Source organism: Hordeum vulgare, chromosome 5H (assembly GCF_904849725.1).
Source record: "Hordeum vulgare subsp. vulgare chromosome 5H, MorexV3_pseudomolecules_assembly, whole genome shotgun sequence".
Lineage (NCBI taxonomy): Eukaryota > Viridiplantae > Streptophyta > Magnoliopsida > Poales > Poaceae > Hordeum > Hordeum vulgare.
Window position 1 is genome coordinate 398,425,720 of NC_058522.1, and position 18,202 is coordinate 398,443,921.

At 43.2% G+C, this 18,202-nt stretch overlaps 3 protein-coding genes and 1 long non-coding RNA gene across 9 annotated transcripts; 3 read left to right on the top strand and 1 right to left on the bottom strand.

The window, feature by feature from the left end:
• The first annotated feature begins 339 nt into the window (after positions 1-339).
• On the top strand, positions 340-2,458 carry LOC123452707 (probable NADH kinase). The gene is made up of 5 exons (XM_045129418.1): positions 340-524; positions 1,187-1,432; positions 1,591-1,671; positions 1,819-1,970; positions 2,044-2,458. The coding sequence occupies exons 1-5, from the start codon at positions 399-401 to the stop codon at positions 2,417-2,419; spliced, it is 981 nt and encodes a 326-aa protein (XP_044985353.1). The 5' UTR covers positions 340-398; the 3' UTR covers positions 2,420-2,458.
• Positions 2,459-2,810: 352 nt separating this feature from the next.
• LOC123452706 (probable LRR receptor-like serine/threonine-protein kinase At1g07650) lies at positions 2,811-13,627 on the bottom strand. 3 transcript variants are annotated; one of them, XM_045129414.1, is made up of 24 exons: positions 13,180-13,622; positions 12,656-12,791; positions 12,426-12,497; positions 12,242-12,310; positions 9,578-9,649; positions 9,419-9,490; positions 9,246-9,317; positions 9,091-9,162; positions 8,931-9,002; positions 8,745-8,816; positions 8,599-8,670; positions 8,399-8,470; positions 8,244-8,309; positions 7,682-7,738; positions 7,551-7,589; positions 7,383-7,438; positions 6,642-7,021; positions 6,349-6,544; positions 5,989-6,156; positions 5,448-5,566; positions 5,148-5,358; positions 4,829-5,063; positions 3,953-4,103; positions 2,811-3,309 (listed from the first exon to the last, which is right to left on the bottom strand). In XM_045129414.1, exons 1-24 carry the CDS (start codon positions 13,331-13,333, stop codon positions 2,947-2,949), a joined length of 3,048 nt encoding a protein of 1,015 aa, XP_044985349.1. In that variant the 5' UTR covers positions 13,334-13,622; the 3' UTR covers positions 2,811-2,946. The 3 variants fall into 3 exon arrangements, with proteins under 3 accessions (XP_044985349.1, XP_044985350.1, XP_044985351.1); XM_045129416.1 differs by lacking the exons at positions 2,811-3,309; positions 3,953-4,103 and adding an exon at positions 4,114-4,415 and having other exon boundaries at positions 13,180-13,627; XM_045129415.1 differs by lacking the exons at positions 12,426-12,497; positions 12,656-12,791; positions 13,180-13,622 and having other exon boundaries at positions 9,578-9,657; positions 12,242-12,296.
• Positions 3,271-12,697, top strand: LOC123452708. 4 transcript variants are annotated; one of them, XR_006632648.1, is made up of 7 exons: positions 3,271-3,359; positions 4,299-4,391; positions 7,334-7,450; positions 8,131-8,274; positions 11,659-11,754; positions 12,419-12,529; positions 12,607-12,697. It is a non-coding gene; the product is annotated as an uncharacterized LOC123452708 (long non-coding RNA). The 4 variants fall into 4 exon arrangements; XR_006632647.1 differs by having other exon boundaries at positions 12,428-12,529; XR_006632649.1 differs by having other exon boundaries at positions 11,664-11,754; positions 12,428-12,529.
• A 480-nt stretch (positions 13,628-14,107) lies between the features above and the next one.
• Positions 14,108-17,076, top strand: LOC123452709 (serine/threonine-protein phosphatase 7 long form homolog). Its single transcript, XM_045129419.1, has 6 exons — positions 14,108-15,148; positions 15,224-15,502; positions 15,594-15,799; positions 15,889-16,201; positions 16,281-16,379; positions 16,455-17,076. Exons 3-6 carry the CDS (start codon positions 15,642-15,644, stop codon positions 16,509-16,511), a joined length of 627 nt encoding a protein of 208 aa, XP_044985354.1. The 5' UTR covers positions 14,108-15,148; positions 15,224-15,502; positions 15,594-15,641; the 3' UTR covers positions 16,512-17,076.
• Positions 17,077-18,202: the final 1,126 nt, after the last annotated feature.

Here is an 18,202-nt window from a genome sequence, read left to right on the forward strand (position 1 = left end):
GCCTCGCCCCGTCCCTGCGCCCTGCGCCCCGCCCCCGCCTCGTCGCCGCCTGCGCCTCGCCCCAACACAGTGCCCCTGCGCCCCGCGCCCCGCACCTGCCTCGACGCGCCCGCGTCGCCGCGCATGGTAGTCACGAGAGAAAACATGGAGAGAGAGGGTGGCATGTGGGCCAGACGCGGACGAAGAGGACGCGAAGGCTGGCCTTTTCTGTCCGCTTTGGATAGTGCTCCCGTACGGTGGGTCGTCTATTTTGTCCGTTTTACCTTAAACAGACACCCGAACGTTTTGGGGTCGCGCGGTGGAGTTGACCTTACACGTGTATTACTGAGGGTGCGGATGGAAACCTTCCGAGGGAGCCGAGCCAGCACCGAGGTGGGCGTGTCCTCTCCCCAGCTCCAATGGCGCGCCGCCGCGTGCTCCTCTACCTCAAGCCTTTCGACGTCTATCCTCCACGACCGCTCCCCGGCGCCTCCTCGCCCACCTTCCCGCCACCGCCTCCGCCGCCGCGCGCCGCCAACCCCAAGGTCCGCACCTCTCTCGCTCACCCTCTCCGTTTCGAGAAACCTTGATTACGCCGGCTTCACGGTTGTCGATGCGTCGGAGGGGGTTTCCCGTGGACTCTCAAGTACCCGTGCTCCGGCGGCGCGTTGGGTTAAAATGGTGGTGGAGTGGAGTTCACGTCATCGCTCAGAAATCTTGAATTTGCGCTGATGAACCGATGGTTTTTTAAGGACCGTGCTTGCGCTGATCCATTGTTGTCTGTGCGCTTCTTTGGCGTCGGGCTGTATGATTTTTCATCTCCATTTTAGTTACAACACATGTGGTTTGATCTTTCCATGTGCTGGCACGGAGCACACCAGCTGTTTGTTGAAATGCATGTGTGGAGTATGAGCTCTGGCCAGTGACTAGGACTCTAGGCGCAGTGTTCTACGAACTGGTGGGTACCAGAACTAGGCCAAAATGTGGACTTCCAGTTGGATTTCAGCCTGAATTACTGTCTATTATCGAGAAATCTGCCATCTTGCTTGTTTGTCAAATCAACATCTGTTAGTACTACTGGGAAAAGTTGCATAACTAGCTGAATCTACTGGGAAAAAATCTTCCTGATTTTTTGCCGCATAACCATTTTACCAACATGAATTAAGGGTTTCGTGCCTCTTATTGCCAATTTAATGTCTTGTTGCAGATCTTAAGTTATCTGGACGATAGATGCAGAGTCCACAAGGACACAATCAATCTCTGTAAGAGTGTACTACAGGGCAAGCCCCTTGACTGGATCTCAGTGCAGCGAAATCATTTGTCAAATCCAATACATGATGTGGACCTTGTGATTACTGTCGGTGGTGATGGCACTCTTTTACGGGCTAGCCATTTTTTGGATAGCTCGATTCCCATTTTAGGTGTAAATTCAGATCCTACTTGTTCTGATGAGGTTAGTTCTTTCGATGATTGACAATAATCATCTATTGAGACCAATCACATTGGCAATGCTTGTTGACTATCATTTGCATATGTTCTTCTTGCATGCTTCTAAGCAGACTAATTACATGCGCTTGATGGGTATGCTTATGGTTTTATAACTCCATGCAGGTTGATGAGTTAACTGAGGAATTTGATGCGAGAAGAAGCACGGGATATCTTTGTGCAGCTACTGCCAGGAACTTTGAGGAGGTATGTTGCTGTGGCCTAGTCGTCTTGCTCGAGGATCTCAACTCGTTTTCTTACAGAAATCACACTGTTCTGCTTTCTGTTATAGCATCGGAACATTTAACGAATTTCTTGAATGTTACTGTTCTATTGAACATGGCATATTCTCAGATACTTGATGCAACCCTTGCTGGCAGTAGACACTATTCAGAGCTGTCAAGAATATCAGTGAAACTAAACGAATCCCAGTTACCAACTTATGCTCTGAATGATATATTGGTGTCACACCCCTGTCCTGCAAGTGTATCACGCTTCTCATTAAGGCACTGACTTTGAGCCTTTCTGTAAATATTGATGATTTTCTGTGACCAATTCTAACTGGTATTACCATTTCAGAAAAAGAAGCAATGGGGAGACCTCACGTTTGATTAATTCTAGATCAAGCGGTCTCAGGGTTGCAACAGCTACTGGATCAACTGCTGCCATGCTATCGGCAGGGGGATTTATGATGCCAATATCAAGTCGTGAGCTTCAGTATATGATAAGGGAGCCCATTTCACCAACGGATGCCGACAAACCACTGCTCCATGGGTTAGTTAAGCAAGAACAACATATGCTTGTTGTTTGGTACAATCAAGAGGGTGCTGTGTATATTGATGGTTCTCATGTAGCATATTCAATCCAGCATGGGGATACACTTGAGATCTCCTCAGATGCTCCGGTCTTAAAAGTTATTTTACCAGAATATCTGTTAAAGCAGGCATCTTTATAATGAAATAACAGTATCACTGTTGTGATGCTTGACTGCTTATTGATTTGGCATGATGTTTGTGGCGAGCGGAGTTCTTGAGTACTTTGTAAACTACTACCTCTGTTCATTAATATATAAGACGTTTTGGCAGTTCAAATTAAACTGCCAAAACATCTTATATTAATGAACAGAGGTTTGAACTGCCAAAACGTCTTATATTAATGAACAAAGGGTGTAATATATAAATATATCAGTATATACCATAGAGTTAGTTTGCAATATCAAACGAAATAGTAGATGGTGATTTTTTAGTTTACCATTTTTGAAGCAAAAGGAAAAGCAACGTTAGACTGTCAGAGTTTAGAGATAGTGTTATGTCAGAATCCTAATAATCTTATCCTTTCAGCAGTTCTGAAGCAGAGAGTACTTGCATTCTTAGTAGAATTAGGTGTTTTTATGTTAGTAGCTACATTGTACTGCCAGAATAGACATAGTGGCATAGCCCTAGTTATTCTTACAGGTGTACAGATCTGAAATACATCTAACATTTAAGTCGCAGAATGTCTCAAGCTACCATCTACATCTAAAGATGACGAGTCACTGGTGTTGTTATATGATGCTTGTGCCGTTATGCTCTGGCTCTCACTTGGATTTTCCCAGAAGTTTCTGCGTAGACCACTTGAGCTCAGGCTGTTTGCAGCAAGGCTGAGTTCTGATAGGAAGGGTTGCAGGGGGGTATGGCCTTCAAGAAGGCTCACAGCGTTGGACATCTTTGGTCTAAGAGTCGGTGCTGCGTTGGTGCATAAGAGAGCCACGTTCAGCATCAGGAGTGCCTCTTCCGTTGAGTAATTGGATCCTAAGTCTGGATCTACCAGCTCCAGTAGAGTTCCTCTCTCATGTAAAACACAAGCCTGGAACACATTTAAGAGATGCAATCAGCCTCTTCCTCGAAGCGTTAAAGGTATGTATGCGAGAATAAAGCATGAACTGTCAGAGTTTATCATTTTGTTTCACTACAGCCCACCCCCCTACATGAAAATGATACAGTTTCCTGTAACTATTCTCTCAAATGACATCCTTATCTTGTTTCCCTAGAGGCAAAGATCAATTTGTGATTCTTATGACTATATTAACGCAAACTGATTCTGAAAGCATAAAAAAAATCCATAATGTCAACTAGCATCCATGCCTCCACATGATGACCAAATTATTTACCAGAATTTTTAATTAAAGGTTAGATTAAATTCATCCATATCCAAGAGAAATTTGGGTAGATTTTGTATGTGCCCAGGAGAGGGTTGGTTGTAAGGGACGGAAGGCTGAGAGACATGATTGAGCTAATGTTACCGTTTAAGTAGTAAACTTATGCTACACATGTTAAATAAAACAATGATTTATGCCCTATCGCACTGACAGCGTGTCTAACTGTTCTTTGTTTGCACAAATATTTGTCGGAGGCACTTATTAATTACTCTGGATGTGAGGTGACCATATATTAGTCTATTCAGTATGGTCCATATTACTGCAAGAGGGGTACGAAGGTTTATAAGTTACCCAATCGAGAAGATAAACAAAATCTTCCTTTGGCCTGTAGTTTGTGTTGCTTTTTCCACTCACAATTTCCAAAGCAACAACCCCAAAACTGTAAACATCAGCTTTGTCTGTCAAATAACCACGCATTGCGTACTCAGGAGCCATGTATCCACTGCAAGAATGATAAAATAATCAAATCAGCTGTAAACTGCGCAGCTAAAGGAATTACTTAGAAAGATATGCCGAAAAGTAATATCCATCCGTAGTTGTTTGAATGAAAATTAGAACACCTTTTAAGCATCCCATTGCATGGAAAATGTTAATCTAAAGTTGATTGCATTTTTTTGTAATTTATGTTTGTATGCAGGAAAGCCAAGGTGCTACATTTATGCGGGTTTCTGACCAGCTTACCTGATGTTAACTTTTATCTCTATATGGATGTTCTGTATTTTTGCCGGAGGTAAATGTTATACTCCCTCCGTCCCTGTTTACATGATGCCCACACATTTCAAGATCCAACCTTGACCATCAATTTGACCAACGAACCGTTGGTTATGTGCCATAAAAATCATACCATTGAACTCATATTCGAAAAAGTTCCTAATGTATCAATTGGCCAAATTATGTTCAAAGTGAAATCACAAAAAAACAAGGACGCCATGTAAATAGAGACGGAGGGAGTATTGTTCATCACTGCACTATTACTCCCTCTGTAACTTAATATAAGACGTTTTTTGACACTGTCATTGACTCTAAAAACGTCCTATAAAAAGTTACAGAGGCAGTACTTTCCTTTTAACTGCTTTTCCTTCTTATCTTTTTGTTATATAGATCAAATGGGAATGTGTGGATAGAATTTTGCATTTCGGAAAAAAATACATAATTGAAAGTACTTACATAGTTCCAGCTACTTTCGTGCTTATGTGGGTGTGACCATCTTCATTAAGCTTTGCTAGACCAAAATCTGAGATCTTAGCATCCAAATCTTTGTCAAGCAGTATATTGCTAGCCTTGATATCTCGGTGCACAATCCTTATTGCAGACTCCTCATGCATATATGCCAGACCCCTTGCTATTCCCAGGCAAATCTTACGTCTTGTTGGCCAATCCAATGCCAGTCTATATTCTTCAACTGGACCGCACAATACAAATTATTCATGATTAACATGCAATACTAGTTAGGGGGAGCACCAAGAAATATAGAAGTATTGATTACCAAATAGAGCACGTGCAAGGCAATTATTTTCCATGTACTCGTAAACTAGCAATAGCTGGTTTCCTTCTGTACAACAGCCATACAACCTGACAAGGTTTGGATGCTGGAGTGCAGATATCATGCCTATCTCATTCACAAATTCACGATTCCCTTGCTTGGACTTCGATGATAGCTGTTTGACAGCAATAATGGTGCCATCGGACAACAAACCCTGCTAGCACAAACATTATTTCGTTGTAAGAATCATGTAATTTAACTTCAGTTTGTAGAATTTAAGCATGGGAGAGAGTGAAGACTGACCTTGTAAACCGAACCAAAACCACCTTCGCCAATCTTGTTCGCTGGATCAAAGTTCCTAGTCGCTGCTTTGATTTGTCTCAAGGTAAATGAGCCAATTTGGAGGTCAAGTGCCCGGAGATCTAATAAAAGTTATCATATGGGTCAGAAATATTCAGAACGTATAGTTGATGATTATGATTTTCACTAGGTTTACATTGCTATATAGTAGTCATCTTGCTATTGCTTGTTCTGCTGAGAAGTGGAAAGTAGAGGGATGCTATAGATGGTGTGTATGAACGGTGAAGCAAAGTGAAAGATAAGCACCAGTTATCATTGACGGTGTAAAGGACAGACCCAGTGCTAGAAGCTCCCACACCAGGCGGGATCTGGGGAAGGATTATACGAGGCAAGCCTTACCCCTGCACAGTGCAATGCAGAGAGGCCACGTCGAACCCAGGACCTCTTGGCACAAGTGGGGAGTACTTCACCACTGCACCAGGCCTGTCCTTGCCATTGGAGGTATAAATAAAAAAAAAAGTTGATTAAAAAATATTTATAGCACCTTGATTCACCAAGTTCTTCCGTCGCCGCCTAATCCAGTAGATGCCAACAATAAGAGCAGTGAATATCGCAATAATTGGGGCTCCAATCAGCAAAGCTTTAGCTGTCCTTGAAGTTTTTGTGCCACTGCCAGTATGGGGAGGTTCAACAGCCAAAGGAATTTGGAAGTCTGAGTATGAACAAACATAAACCAAAATCACCAGATCATTAAAGAATAGAGTATTTCTCCGTCAAAACTGTAATGCAAGAAGTCAGAAGATGCCGTCATGTGCTGTTCCTTGTTAAATGATGTACCCTTCCCACAGTGATTAATGGAGCACATTATGCAAAATTCAGAAATAATGTGTTAAAAATGACATACTTGGATTTACTGATATTGCAGATACTAGAGGGCCGTAAAATCCTCTATCTGGAATGCCTGTTGTCCCTCTTCCTGCCCAATAGAATTGAATCTTCAGTGTATGATTTGTGACATATGTTTTGAAAGCCTTGATGACTGGCTTTCCAGCCCCACCAGCAGATTGCTCAATATCAAAATCCTCTAGCACCATTCTTCCCTGAGATCATACAGTATCTTGTTACTATCACAGGAGCTAACAAGATACAGCTATTATTAAAATGTAAATGACCGAATATTTTCTTATCTGGTCATACCTGTATGAACACATTGAATTTTCTTTTGCCAAGGCTGCAGTATGTACTGTCATTGGTGAATATAATTTCGGCAAAATGGAGTTTAACTGTGTAGCTCCCATTATGCATGCAACGCCCGTAATATGTGAGCGAAAGAGGAGAAAGGCGTGCTCTTGCATACAACTTTGAGTCGGGCATTGTCAGTTTTGATGTGCTTGACGCAATGTATTTGTCATCATTGATGTTGTTGTCCATGAAGTTCCCAGTGCTGCTGAATGCCCAGTTTGAGTCTGGGCTTACATACAACACGGAAGCACCTTTTGGTGTGGTGTCACCTTCGTATTTTGTGCCATTGATGATTGCTTCTTTGTCACCACAATTGATATGCAAGGATGATCTGTCTGTGAAAATGCATATAACATCATTACATACAGCTTCAATGATCTTTTCTGTTTGGCTTCTGTGTTCAAGAAAAAAAAAGTTTGGCTTGTGTGCTTAGCACCAATGAACTTTTGCACAGGATCTAATTATATCCTTGTGAGTTATCTTGTTGCTTGTGTTTTTTAGAGTTTATCCTGATAATTTTACAATCCAGAAATATCAATTTGTAACTTCTTCTGATTCATTGGTAAAGCTAGTCTTGTTTGTCACAATCATGAGCACGGGTATGAAAAGCGTCAACAAACATCTGTTATTTTGTTTTTCCCATTCAGTGGTGATCAGAAGCAACAGTGACAAAACAAATACTGGGCGTCAACTTACATTGTCCATCCAAAGCACATGGGAAATTCTTCTTCAAGCATGGCTGGACATTATTTCTGCACAGAAAGGTAGAATCACCGAGAGTAAAATAAGAGGTTATTATGTCTGGATTTCTCTGTTGGTCGAAAGCTCTTTAATCTTTTGAAGCAACAGGATAAAGAATCTTACAAACTGTTCATTTCAGGTGAATAACTCTCCACTAGATTGCTGCAATTTGAAGAATCATAGGAAACTATTTAATTATTTGCACAATCGTTGTCACGGAGAAAAACTCAGAAATTCTGATACAGCTTTCTTACACGCTCCCTTGACATTGACCTGAGCTCCCACTCGTGAAATTATTAAAAGATAGGTCCCTGCATTTGATAGTTTCATAGTAAATTTAAGTACATCAAGTAAGAAATGCATTTTTTTTAGTTCAGACTGTTAGAGATTCAATCATAGCACTAGCAGTCATACTACATTCTCTTAAGCTCTAAGTTTCATGTACATATGGGCATGAGCTATTCTGTTATGCAGCCAACATAATTATTTAATAGACAGAGCAGATAGAGGCATGCCTGTTTAGCAGACGGAGCAGATAGAGGCATGCCTAAATAGTTTTTAAGGAAATGCTAACTCTGGATGCTTGTGATCAAGAACATCATCTTATAGGTTTTCTCCCGTCATGAATGAATTGGGTATTGACACCTAATAACACTTTATATCTTAGATATGTTAACTCATATGTTCTGCACTTTTATGACAGCTTTTAAAAGATTCGGGAAAAGGAAAAAATGTGATAGGAAGTCATGAATATCTATAAGTATTAGCATCTAAGAATGATGCATCTCTGGAGAGTGCATGTACACACGAACTTACACAATGCTGTTGCTTCCCAATAGCCAATCAGGTATGTTCCCAGTGAGTGAATTTCCAGTTAGATAGCTGCAAGATTGTTTTTGTTGAGGTGCATTCAGGAAAGTAGCCCAATAAAATAGCATGCCTAGTACAATTTATTATAAATACCAACTTACATGTAATCTACGCTTCCCATAAGAGTGATCGAATCTGATACTTTTCCAGTCAGTTCATTAAAGCTCAGATCCCTGCATAGAGAACATTGATGATAAAAACATGTCAACACCGAGTACATTCAGCTCTGACATATTTTATGTGTACTCCCAACACACTGCATTGTTCTATAGTCTATATGGAACCAATGCGATGAACTTACAGATGCTTAAGATTTTCCATGACCCATATGTAAGAAGGGATGCCTCCGCTGATTGAACAATTCCTGAGGACTCTACATTTAAAAAGTTCATATTATATGAGAACCTATATACAAAAAGCACGGGAACTCAGCAGATTATAACTTACAATGTTTTCATCGATGGCATTCTGCTTAGATCCGGGAAAGCTGATCCACTGCCTCTCAGATCACTAATCCTCCTGGTTAACAGAAAGACGCAACCAGAATTTCCCGCTTTAGTTTAACACTTCAATCCAATAAATAAATTGGATGGTGCAGCTAGAATTGAGTATCTCAAACATTTGTCATCGTACAGATCAGAAAGGTTTGTCAATTTGGATAAGCCCAGGGGAATAGGCCCTTCCAGCAAAGATCCTTCGATTTGCCTGCATCGTGAGAAATCCCCTTTAATAAATTATATACTTGGGTATCTGTGGATTTGTAATCTGTTCTGCCATGAACTCTCCAACTTACAGTTTTGCAAGCTTTGTCAGTTTAGCCAAGAAATCAGGAACCCTTCCAGATAAATTGTTTCCAGAAATCCTTCTGTTAGGAGATTCAATAGCCGAACATTACAAAAAGAGTCTGCAGAGGGCTACAGGGAAAAACAAAGATCGTAGAATCCTTACAAGTCGGTTAAATTGGTCAGCAAGGAAAGAGCAGCCGGCAGGGGTCCAGTGAACTCGTTGGTTGATATTATCCTGAGCAAAGATCAGTGTATAGGTCATAAGGAACTATGTTAACCAAATACCTGCAACTCTTGTCTGTTGTACAAGCAATGTAGGCAAAGCAAAATACTCACAGCTTATCTATTTGCGTGAGATGCCCAATTTCTGCTGGGATTTGCCCACGGAACTCATTTGCTTCAATGCTCCTTCGGATTATTATTTTCAGATTGTAGTTAGAAAAGAGAACTCAAAAGTAGGAAATCAAAGTTGTTTTCACCAAATTTCTTGCTTACAGGCTAGTCAAGGTTGTGATCCTCGTAAGAGCCATGGGAAAAGGCCCTGACAATCTGTTTCCCATTAGTGACCTGCAGGACTTTGGCATGAACAGATCAATGACACGCTGCATAATTCTGTTTTACGGCATTCCATTTCTTACAATTATGCAAAATTTTGTGGCTTAAAACGCGGAAATAATTGAAATTCTTATCACAGGGAACAAGTAGAAATTTGTTTCATAAGAGTATTTCACATTATTGCATGCTTGTCCAGTCTAGTTATTCAATGATTTTTCTCTGTTCCTCAATTTACTTGTCGTTTATGACTAAACAAAAACCGGAACTCCACTTCTCGTTGGTTCGCTCGCTCGCTTCCCCGCGGGCGACGGGCGAACCCCCTGATCCCCCTCTCCTCCAGCACCCTCCCCGTCGTTCTCCCCTCCCGCCGGCGGTGGCATGGTCCGTCGGGCCCTGCCCGCGGGGCGCTGGCGGCGACGGGCCGTTCTTCCTCCCCGCACGCGTAGAGGGGCGTGGGAGCCTCCCGATGGTGGTGGCGGTGTGGCTCGGTGGCGGGGTTCCCGCGGGCCTCGGGTGCCCTTGATGCGGCAGTGCGGCTGTTGGCCGTGGGACGGTGTGGTGGTGCTGGTGGCCCGGCCCAGATCTAGGCCTTTTCGGGCTCTTTCTGGGCTGGGGCGGGCTGGCGGCTCGACGCGCGGCGGCGCTGCTCCCTGGTGATGGTGGCGAGGAGGCGGTGATCTACGAGCGGTGGCGGCTTCGTCGGCTGACGAGCTGCAGCGTGGCGGCAGGGGCTATCCGGACCCTTTTGGATCCGTTCGAGCCATCAGTGCCTGTAGGCCCCTGTCGCTGCGTCGGATCGGCTCCGCGGCGGCGGTGGAGGATGTCCCCTCGTGTCGGCTATGTCACGGATGCCCCCGAGCCCATCGTCTTTTCTTCTGTCCTCCAGGTTTCATGTCGGTGGCCTCAGTAAGACGACAAAGTTGGTTCAGTGACCGTGGTGGCACGGGCTGGTGGGCGGCAAGTTGGTTGGTGCACTTTGGATCATCTGAGGTGGTGGTGGGGGTTTGGGTCGAGAGAAATCCTTGGCGGCTCGTCCGGCTCCAACGCGGCGACGCCTGCCGGCGCCGCCGGGTCATGCGACGCTTTAGAGTGCTAGGAGCGCGGTGCAACTTCTCCGGAGGGTGCAGCGGTTGCCGGCCATTTTTGCTTCATTGATCTGTCGGTGTCGGCATTTGTTTCTCTTTCTTTGTCTCGTTTTTTCTTTTTGGGTTTGTTTGTGCTGCGGCTCCAGCAAGCTGGATGTATCGAATGGTTGCTTTATAATATAAAGCGAGGGGAAACCCTTTATCGTTTATGACTAAACAAGCTTTTTTAATACTCCCTTTGTTCCTAAATATAAGTCTTTTAAGCGATTTCACTAAGGGACTACATACAAAGTAAAATGAATGAATCTACACTTTAAAGTATGTCTATATACATCCGTATGTAGTCCTCTAGTGAAATCTCTAAAAAGACTTATATTATGAAACGGAGAGAGTATAATTTTGGGGAATAATTTCCGTGCTATACTAAACCATGTCTCGTAAATGAAATGAAGGGAGTATAACTAAACTGGAACTTGAATCATTCTAAGCTTGTGCTCGTATTTTTCTTCAGACATGGAAAATGTAAGGTTTTATGAAGAGTTCTTTTTTTCTTGCGATGGGAGAACATGGCAATAGATTTTTCTGATAACAAAACATGGCGAGTTCTTCCTATATGAGACAAATGGGAGTTCATTACTGAGGTCCCCAACTAGAATCTAGGGCGTGCTGGCAGAACATCCACACAGACACAGTGCTTAGTCACTCCCGGAATGATATCCTCTTTCCAGACATGGGAGACTGAGCTCCAAGGAGGCAATCAGGCAAGGGACACTCTAAATTGAACTCTTTTGCAACAGTATTCTGACTGGAAGCCAATAAACGAAGCACACAGATTTAGGCTTAAATATGACTTGTAAATTTTCTTAGCAATATGTTGCAATTAAATATGTCTCGAACATTTTTTTTACTAATACATTGCAACCCTGGTTTCTGCAGTGCAGCTCTACTGTCATTCTGGGTGCAGTTATTTGCTACAGCCATGTTTGCCCATCCAAGGAACATCCGGTTAGCGATATCCAACACGGTCAAGTGGTAATGATGCAATGCCCTTCTCATAAGAAAATCGTAACTAGTTTGTCATGAATTAAAGGGCATTGTCATAGATCTCATCTCCCCTATGGCCTGGTTAGAAATAGTAGCAATTTTAATATCGCATCGACAAGACAGCGGCGCGGAAAATGCTGCTTATTGCTTGATTTTATTCTTCATGGATTCATGCTAGACTATATTCTGCACTGCTAAAAAGGTTGGTAGAGCACTGCACAAAAGATGCCTGGCATTTTGAAAATCGTGCTTGGGAGTAGCCTAATTTGTTGCCTTCTGAGATGCTTTGGCATGCCGACATTGCAGTCATGCTCCATAGATAGGGACTGTGCCTTCACCAGTTCCGCCCAAAATATATATCTTTTTAGTGGCATATTGTTCTTGGATAGAGTCCAAAATAGCTCCACATGCTACATTTTGCTGTACTACTCACTCAAAGATAACAATGGGTAAGGTGAAGGGCGAGGCCACTCACAGTCCTTGCAGCCTCATCCGGGCCCACCGGTCAGGCACTGTGCCATGGAACACGTTCCTGCTTAGGTCTCTGCAACATTGTAATGCGGAATTATGGTGTTAGTATTATCTTGAGAAACACCTAAAGTTAGATTATTTTTTCTGAACAAGGCTTAAATTAGTTTGACTGGCTGTTTAGTACTTACAGCTGGAGGAGATGAGGGAGATCAGCAAAGTCTGGTGGGAGCTGGCCGGTGAAGTTCTGTTCCTTGAGGAATCTGCAAAGATGATCGGAAGAACAGTGCAACAGGTAGCACATGTTAGAGCACAGAAATGCACGAACATGATCTGCTCAGTTCTACTCTAGTAGTAAGATCAATTTTACAGGTTTCCCCCAATGTTTTACGAGAAGCGCCAAGGAGTTATGCATACATACATCTCAGTGGCATGGCATATGGTATTGTTGTTGAAGGAGCAGTCACACACCAAGCTGCCGTTGGGTTCACAGGGATTGCCGGAGAAGTTCCAATGCGATATCCCCATATTCGCCGCAATCCGGCGAAGAGTGTGCACTACGAGAATGGCAAAAAGGAAAAAAAAAACATGAACGCGGCGGGTTTGCATTCCTTTGGAAGAAAATATATCCAAGATTCTCGATCTTGCTCTCTTGTTTAGAGAGTTTTTTTTTGTCATTGGTTCGTTCTTTTTGCAGTACTGTTCTGGCTCCTCCTCGACGGCCCCAAGCAAAGAAGACCAAAAATGGGAGAAGCAAAGGAGACGAAAAGGGGAAAGAAGGAGAAAGAGGAGAAAAATCAAGCCTTGGAAGCCAAAAGAAATCACGCTCTGCTTATCAGAGTCATATATGTTTCCGAACCATTGAGCCAAACGCAGAGGAGAGGGGAATCACCCGATGGCAGAGATAGAGCAATGCATTTGCAGGTGCTGAGCACACACACATACCTTCAGCAGAGGAGAGCCTAGGAGGGAGGGCATCAGCAGCAGCTCCCGCCTTAACCCCTGAAGAAGATGAAGAGGAGCCATGGCGGACCTCGGCAAGAAGCAAGGCAAGGAAGAAGAGCAGCCTCCAGCCGCATGGCGTCCTCCGCGCCCCCATCTCTCCTCCAGCTCCAAGTTCCAAGTGGAGCGCAATGGCAGCGGCGAGGTCCGTCTCTCTTAGGAGAGGATGAGTGGAGTGACTTGGCTCCTTTCTATGCAGTCCAAGTACAGGATCTTTCTCTCTCTCTATCTAATTCTCCGAGCGAGTGCAGTGCGTCTTTATTTCTCCCCGGCTTGGTTCAGCGGCCCCTCAAGGCTGTGCCCGCCGTGTTGCGGTCAAATTTTGTGTTATAACCTTTTGCAAAGAAAATGCAGTTTCGATCCACGTTTGAAAAAAGTAGCAAAACTGATCTTTTTACTTGACGCCAACGTCCCTGACATCTGGGTTGCACTGGCTCGCTGGGCCCAATCGATCAGCCCTGACGAAGGGGCCAGACGCCAGGGGTCACGGTGTCTGGTTTCGCGGACCCAAACGCGAGGCACCCTGACGTTTGGCTCGGGTAACTTAAGTAACTCTCTGGCCCGATCCACCCATCCACCCATCTTCTTCATCCATCCCCCAGTCGTCAGAACAGATCCCCTCTCTCGCCCCCTCTTCCTCTCACACCCTCCCCCCTTGATCTACTCCCTTCTTCACCAAAATCACTAGATTGAATCTCCCAAAGCTTCGTTGAGGTAATCTCCCCCAATCCCTTTAATTTTTTTTGTTTCAATATCTTATTTTGATAGTATTTTTGAATATTGGATTATGTTTGATTAGTTGATTTTGTCTTAGTATTAGAGATTGTTTTGTAGTTGTTAGATGATGTAATTCTTATATGTTAGATGATGTATTAGGTTAGATGATATAGTTGTGTAGGCATGTATTAGATTAAGTTAGGTTATTTGTTAGATGATGTATTATATTAGAGATTGTTTTGTAGTTGTTAGATGATGCAGTTCTTATAGAAGAGTTTGAAATATATGATAGGTGTATGATAGGTGTATGTATATGATAGTTCTTATAGAAGGGTGTATGTATATGATAGGTGTATGATAGGTGTATGTATATGATAGTTCTTATAGAAGGGTGTATGTATTTGCCTTTGTTTATTTTTTTACAAAATAAACTTACTAAATTCGATGTAATTTTTTGTAGGATGGCGGATGATAATGACCCTTGGTATGATGGATTAATAGAAGAGTTTAACAGAGTGCACCGTGGTCGTGCAATTGAGAATCGTAAGGTATGATGGATTAATCGAAGACTTGTCAATTATTTGTGTTTGTCGTACTGATATGTTGCAGAATGTAGTAGCTATGCGCATGAGGGGTCATGGTGCAAATGACTTTTCATACGACGTGTGATATGAGCCATACATTTCAAGGTTGGGTCTGCTGCCCTTTGTTTTGCAATTCAAGAAGAACCCACCATCGGTGAACCATGAAGCCCTCACCGCACTGACTGATTGTTGGAGGCCCGAGACACACTTTTTCCACCTTCCTTGTGGGGAGATGACGATGACCTTAGAGGACATGGTCATGATAAGCTGCCTTCCTCTCAACGGCGGGTCATGCCAGTGCCGTTAACTGGCGACAGCGGGTTGACGTCTTAATTGGTGTTGAACCCCCTCCCCATCTGACAGGCAAGCCTGATGCCTCAAAAGTGAAGCATTCATGGTTAAAAGAAGTGAGAGGAGCACCGTGCCTTGCGGATGTCGATGATATTGTCGTGCAGCAATATGCTCGGGCCTATCACTGGTATATATTAACCAAAGTAGTCTTCACAGACGCAACCGGTAACTCGGCACTCTAGATGTATTTGGAGCGCCTAAGGAACTGGAATATTCAGTTTAGCTGGGGTTCAGCATCACTATCATACTTGTATCGTCAGGTGAGAGCTATCTGCAGACATTTCTTTTTAATTTGTCATGCGTCACACATTGCTAACATTTATGTTTAATTGCAGTTGGATCAGGCTCAATGAGAATAAGAGAATCATCTTCATTGTGTGGGTTTGTGTGGAGTTTCTCTGTGTGGATGTGGGAGCGGTTGCCGGTTGGACGACCCATGTTAAAGAACCCTGATAACCCAAAACCCCAATCCACATGAAAGACTTCATGATGAAGATCCATATCGTCGTCCGACAGTTGCTTATCATTGGAATCAGGTGTCTGTTTACACATGAAGCTCTCGTGTGCGATACAAGTGTTATGTGAACGAGTTGGATACCTTAACTGCTGAGCAGGTACCAACATTTCAGTTCCTTGTATTGTAGGTTTTTCTGACGGCCATATTAGAACGTGTACCTAACATTTCAGCTCGTCCTATTGTTGTAGGTTTTCTGGCGGCCTTATGAGGAAGATCGTGAGTACGACCTCAATCAGATGTGCACGCGTGATAGTAATATTTGGAGGTCTAGGTGTCCAATGATATGCTTTTACGCTGTCGAGTTCCACTTTGTAGACCGTGTTGCCAGGCAATTTGGGAAACGCCAAGGTATTCCAACTGAGGAGACCAGGAGTGCAATCACAAGTCTGCATGGGTGAGCCAAAATGATTCATGAGATTTTGCACTATAGCATTGTGAAAGTTTATGTTTGATAATCGTTTAAACCACCGTGCATTGTTTTAGGTTCAGTCGAAGGAACAATCAAGATACATCGGATTGGGCTGCCAAACACCATCACCGGATATCAATGTGGAATCAGAGAGCAACGTTAATTGACAAAGAGAATAGACCCCACAATGATTCTGCCTACCAGAATTATCTTGTGTGGTATGCGGAGCGTTACCGGTTGAAGCTTAAGCCAGGTTGGACTAGGGAAGAGTGGTCTGAGTTGGTGTCAGAAGATCCATATGCTGCAGAAGGGTATCATGCCTTCAACATGGTTGTGCGAGAGACCGGAGGGAGTCAAGTGGACTATGCACCCATGCATGACGAACTGGTAAGTGAATGAATCAGAACCAACCAGCATTACATTGTCTTTTCCAATTCTGAATGTTTGTTGTGTTAATGAATTGAAGGGTAGAGAGTTCCTTATGTCCGTGAACGATGCCAATGTAGCACTTAGTCATTCCCGAGGAGGTGCATCATCTGAGAGAACTCTTAGGACCACGTTGGAGGTATGATCATGTTTACAAATGTTTGTCTTAATGAATTACTTATTTGCGTCTAACATAGTGTTTTGTGTTTCTCAGAAGTTTAAGTCAAGGTTCCACAAGTGGGTAGCTATGCTTTCTTGCCACGGTGCTTAGTCCGTGGACGTGTTTACAGCTGGTACAAGCCGCTCCTCTAGAGCTCGACGTCGTCAACTGACCATCGATGACATAGAAGAAGAAGAACAAATAGAAGAGGAGACGACACATGAGCATGAGGTAGATATTGATGCTCCACAACCGTCACAGTCCAGGAAGAAGAAGACACCACGTGCGGCGAGAAAGAAGAGATTAAATTCTCGGTTTTGTAGTCCGGAGTATAATCGTAAGCTTTTGCCTAAGGGGATGCGGTATGCGGAAGAAGAGGAAGACGAGGAAGAGGAAGAGGAAGAGGAGGAAGATATAGAAGAGGAAGAGGAAGAAGAGGAGTCTAGCGAAGAAGAGGAGGAGGAAATGCCTACAAGAAAGGGGAAAGCCACGAAGAGAGGAAGGAGGAAGTGAAGTGAAGTGCCATTGATATGTTATGAATAATTTGTGAACTTGTCGTGTAGTGAACACCTATTTGATCTTGAATTCATGAACTTGTCGTGTAGTGAACACCTTATGTTATCTTGAATTCGTGAACTTGTCGTGAAATGAAATGAAATGCACCTTATGTTATGAATAATTTGTGTACATGTCGTGAAATGAAATGAAGTGCATCTGTTATGTTATAAAGATTACATAGTTTAAATGATAACGATTACATAGTTCAAATGATAAATATTACATAATTCAAATGATAAAGATTACATAGTTGAAATGATAAAGGTTACATAACAGGCTGATGGATAAATGTCATTGTAGTTTCAAATGACAAAGATTACATAGGCTCATTGGCGTTAGGTCCAGGATTGCAGCAAATGACATAATTTCTTTCTTTGACCCATGCCGACGAGAAGCTTGCTTCGGAAGTGGCAAAAAAGGTTGCCTCACTAACCAATCAATGACCTGGCCATTGTTGTGAATGTTAAACTGCTGATGTTCTTCCCTTGTTGCACACAATGCAATTTGCATTGCAAGATTACGCCGACAATCTTTTTCCCTCTTCTTCAGCTTCTTGATCTCGCTTTCTTTTTTCTTGATTATTCTTTTGGCAATGTCCTTACAGAAACAGTAGTTTGAAAAGGCTCTATACGCCGCATTCAACGCATCAACGGTTGCCACCCAGTAGGTCATTTTTTCCTCAATAAATTCGCGTTCACGCTTCGTCGCCGCCTCAGCAGAAACCTCAACGTAAATGAACGGTCTCATCCTGTATTTTAGAAACTGACTACTCAATACACACTAACTACTCAATACACATTAAATTTAGTTAGGGTTTCTCTAAGATGTAAAAAATGTAAGATGTACAAAATGTATCATAATAAGGGGGTTCAACAAAAAAAATTGAATGAATCGGAGGAGAATACTACAAGGAACAAAGTTTATGGACAGATTTATGTTAGGGCATCACCTTCTTGCTCGGATTCGATGGGGGTCTTGAGGGGAAGGAGATAGGAGGAGAGCAGAAATGAAGCAACAACCTCGGGATGGATGGTAGGGGAAAGTGAGTGTGGTGGGACCCACACCAACAGTCCACCACGTAGTCTATTTGGGTTCAGGACCCACACGCCAGATGTGGCCAGGACCAGACGTCAGGGTCCGTGGCGTCTGGGTGCACACAACAGAAACCAGTAGGTTTGCACTAAATTGAACATATGAGACGCCAGGGACCCTGACGTCTGGGTGCGCACAACAGAAAACAGTAG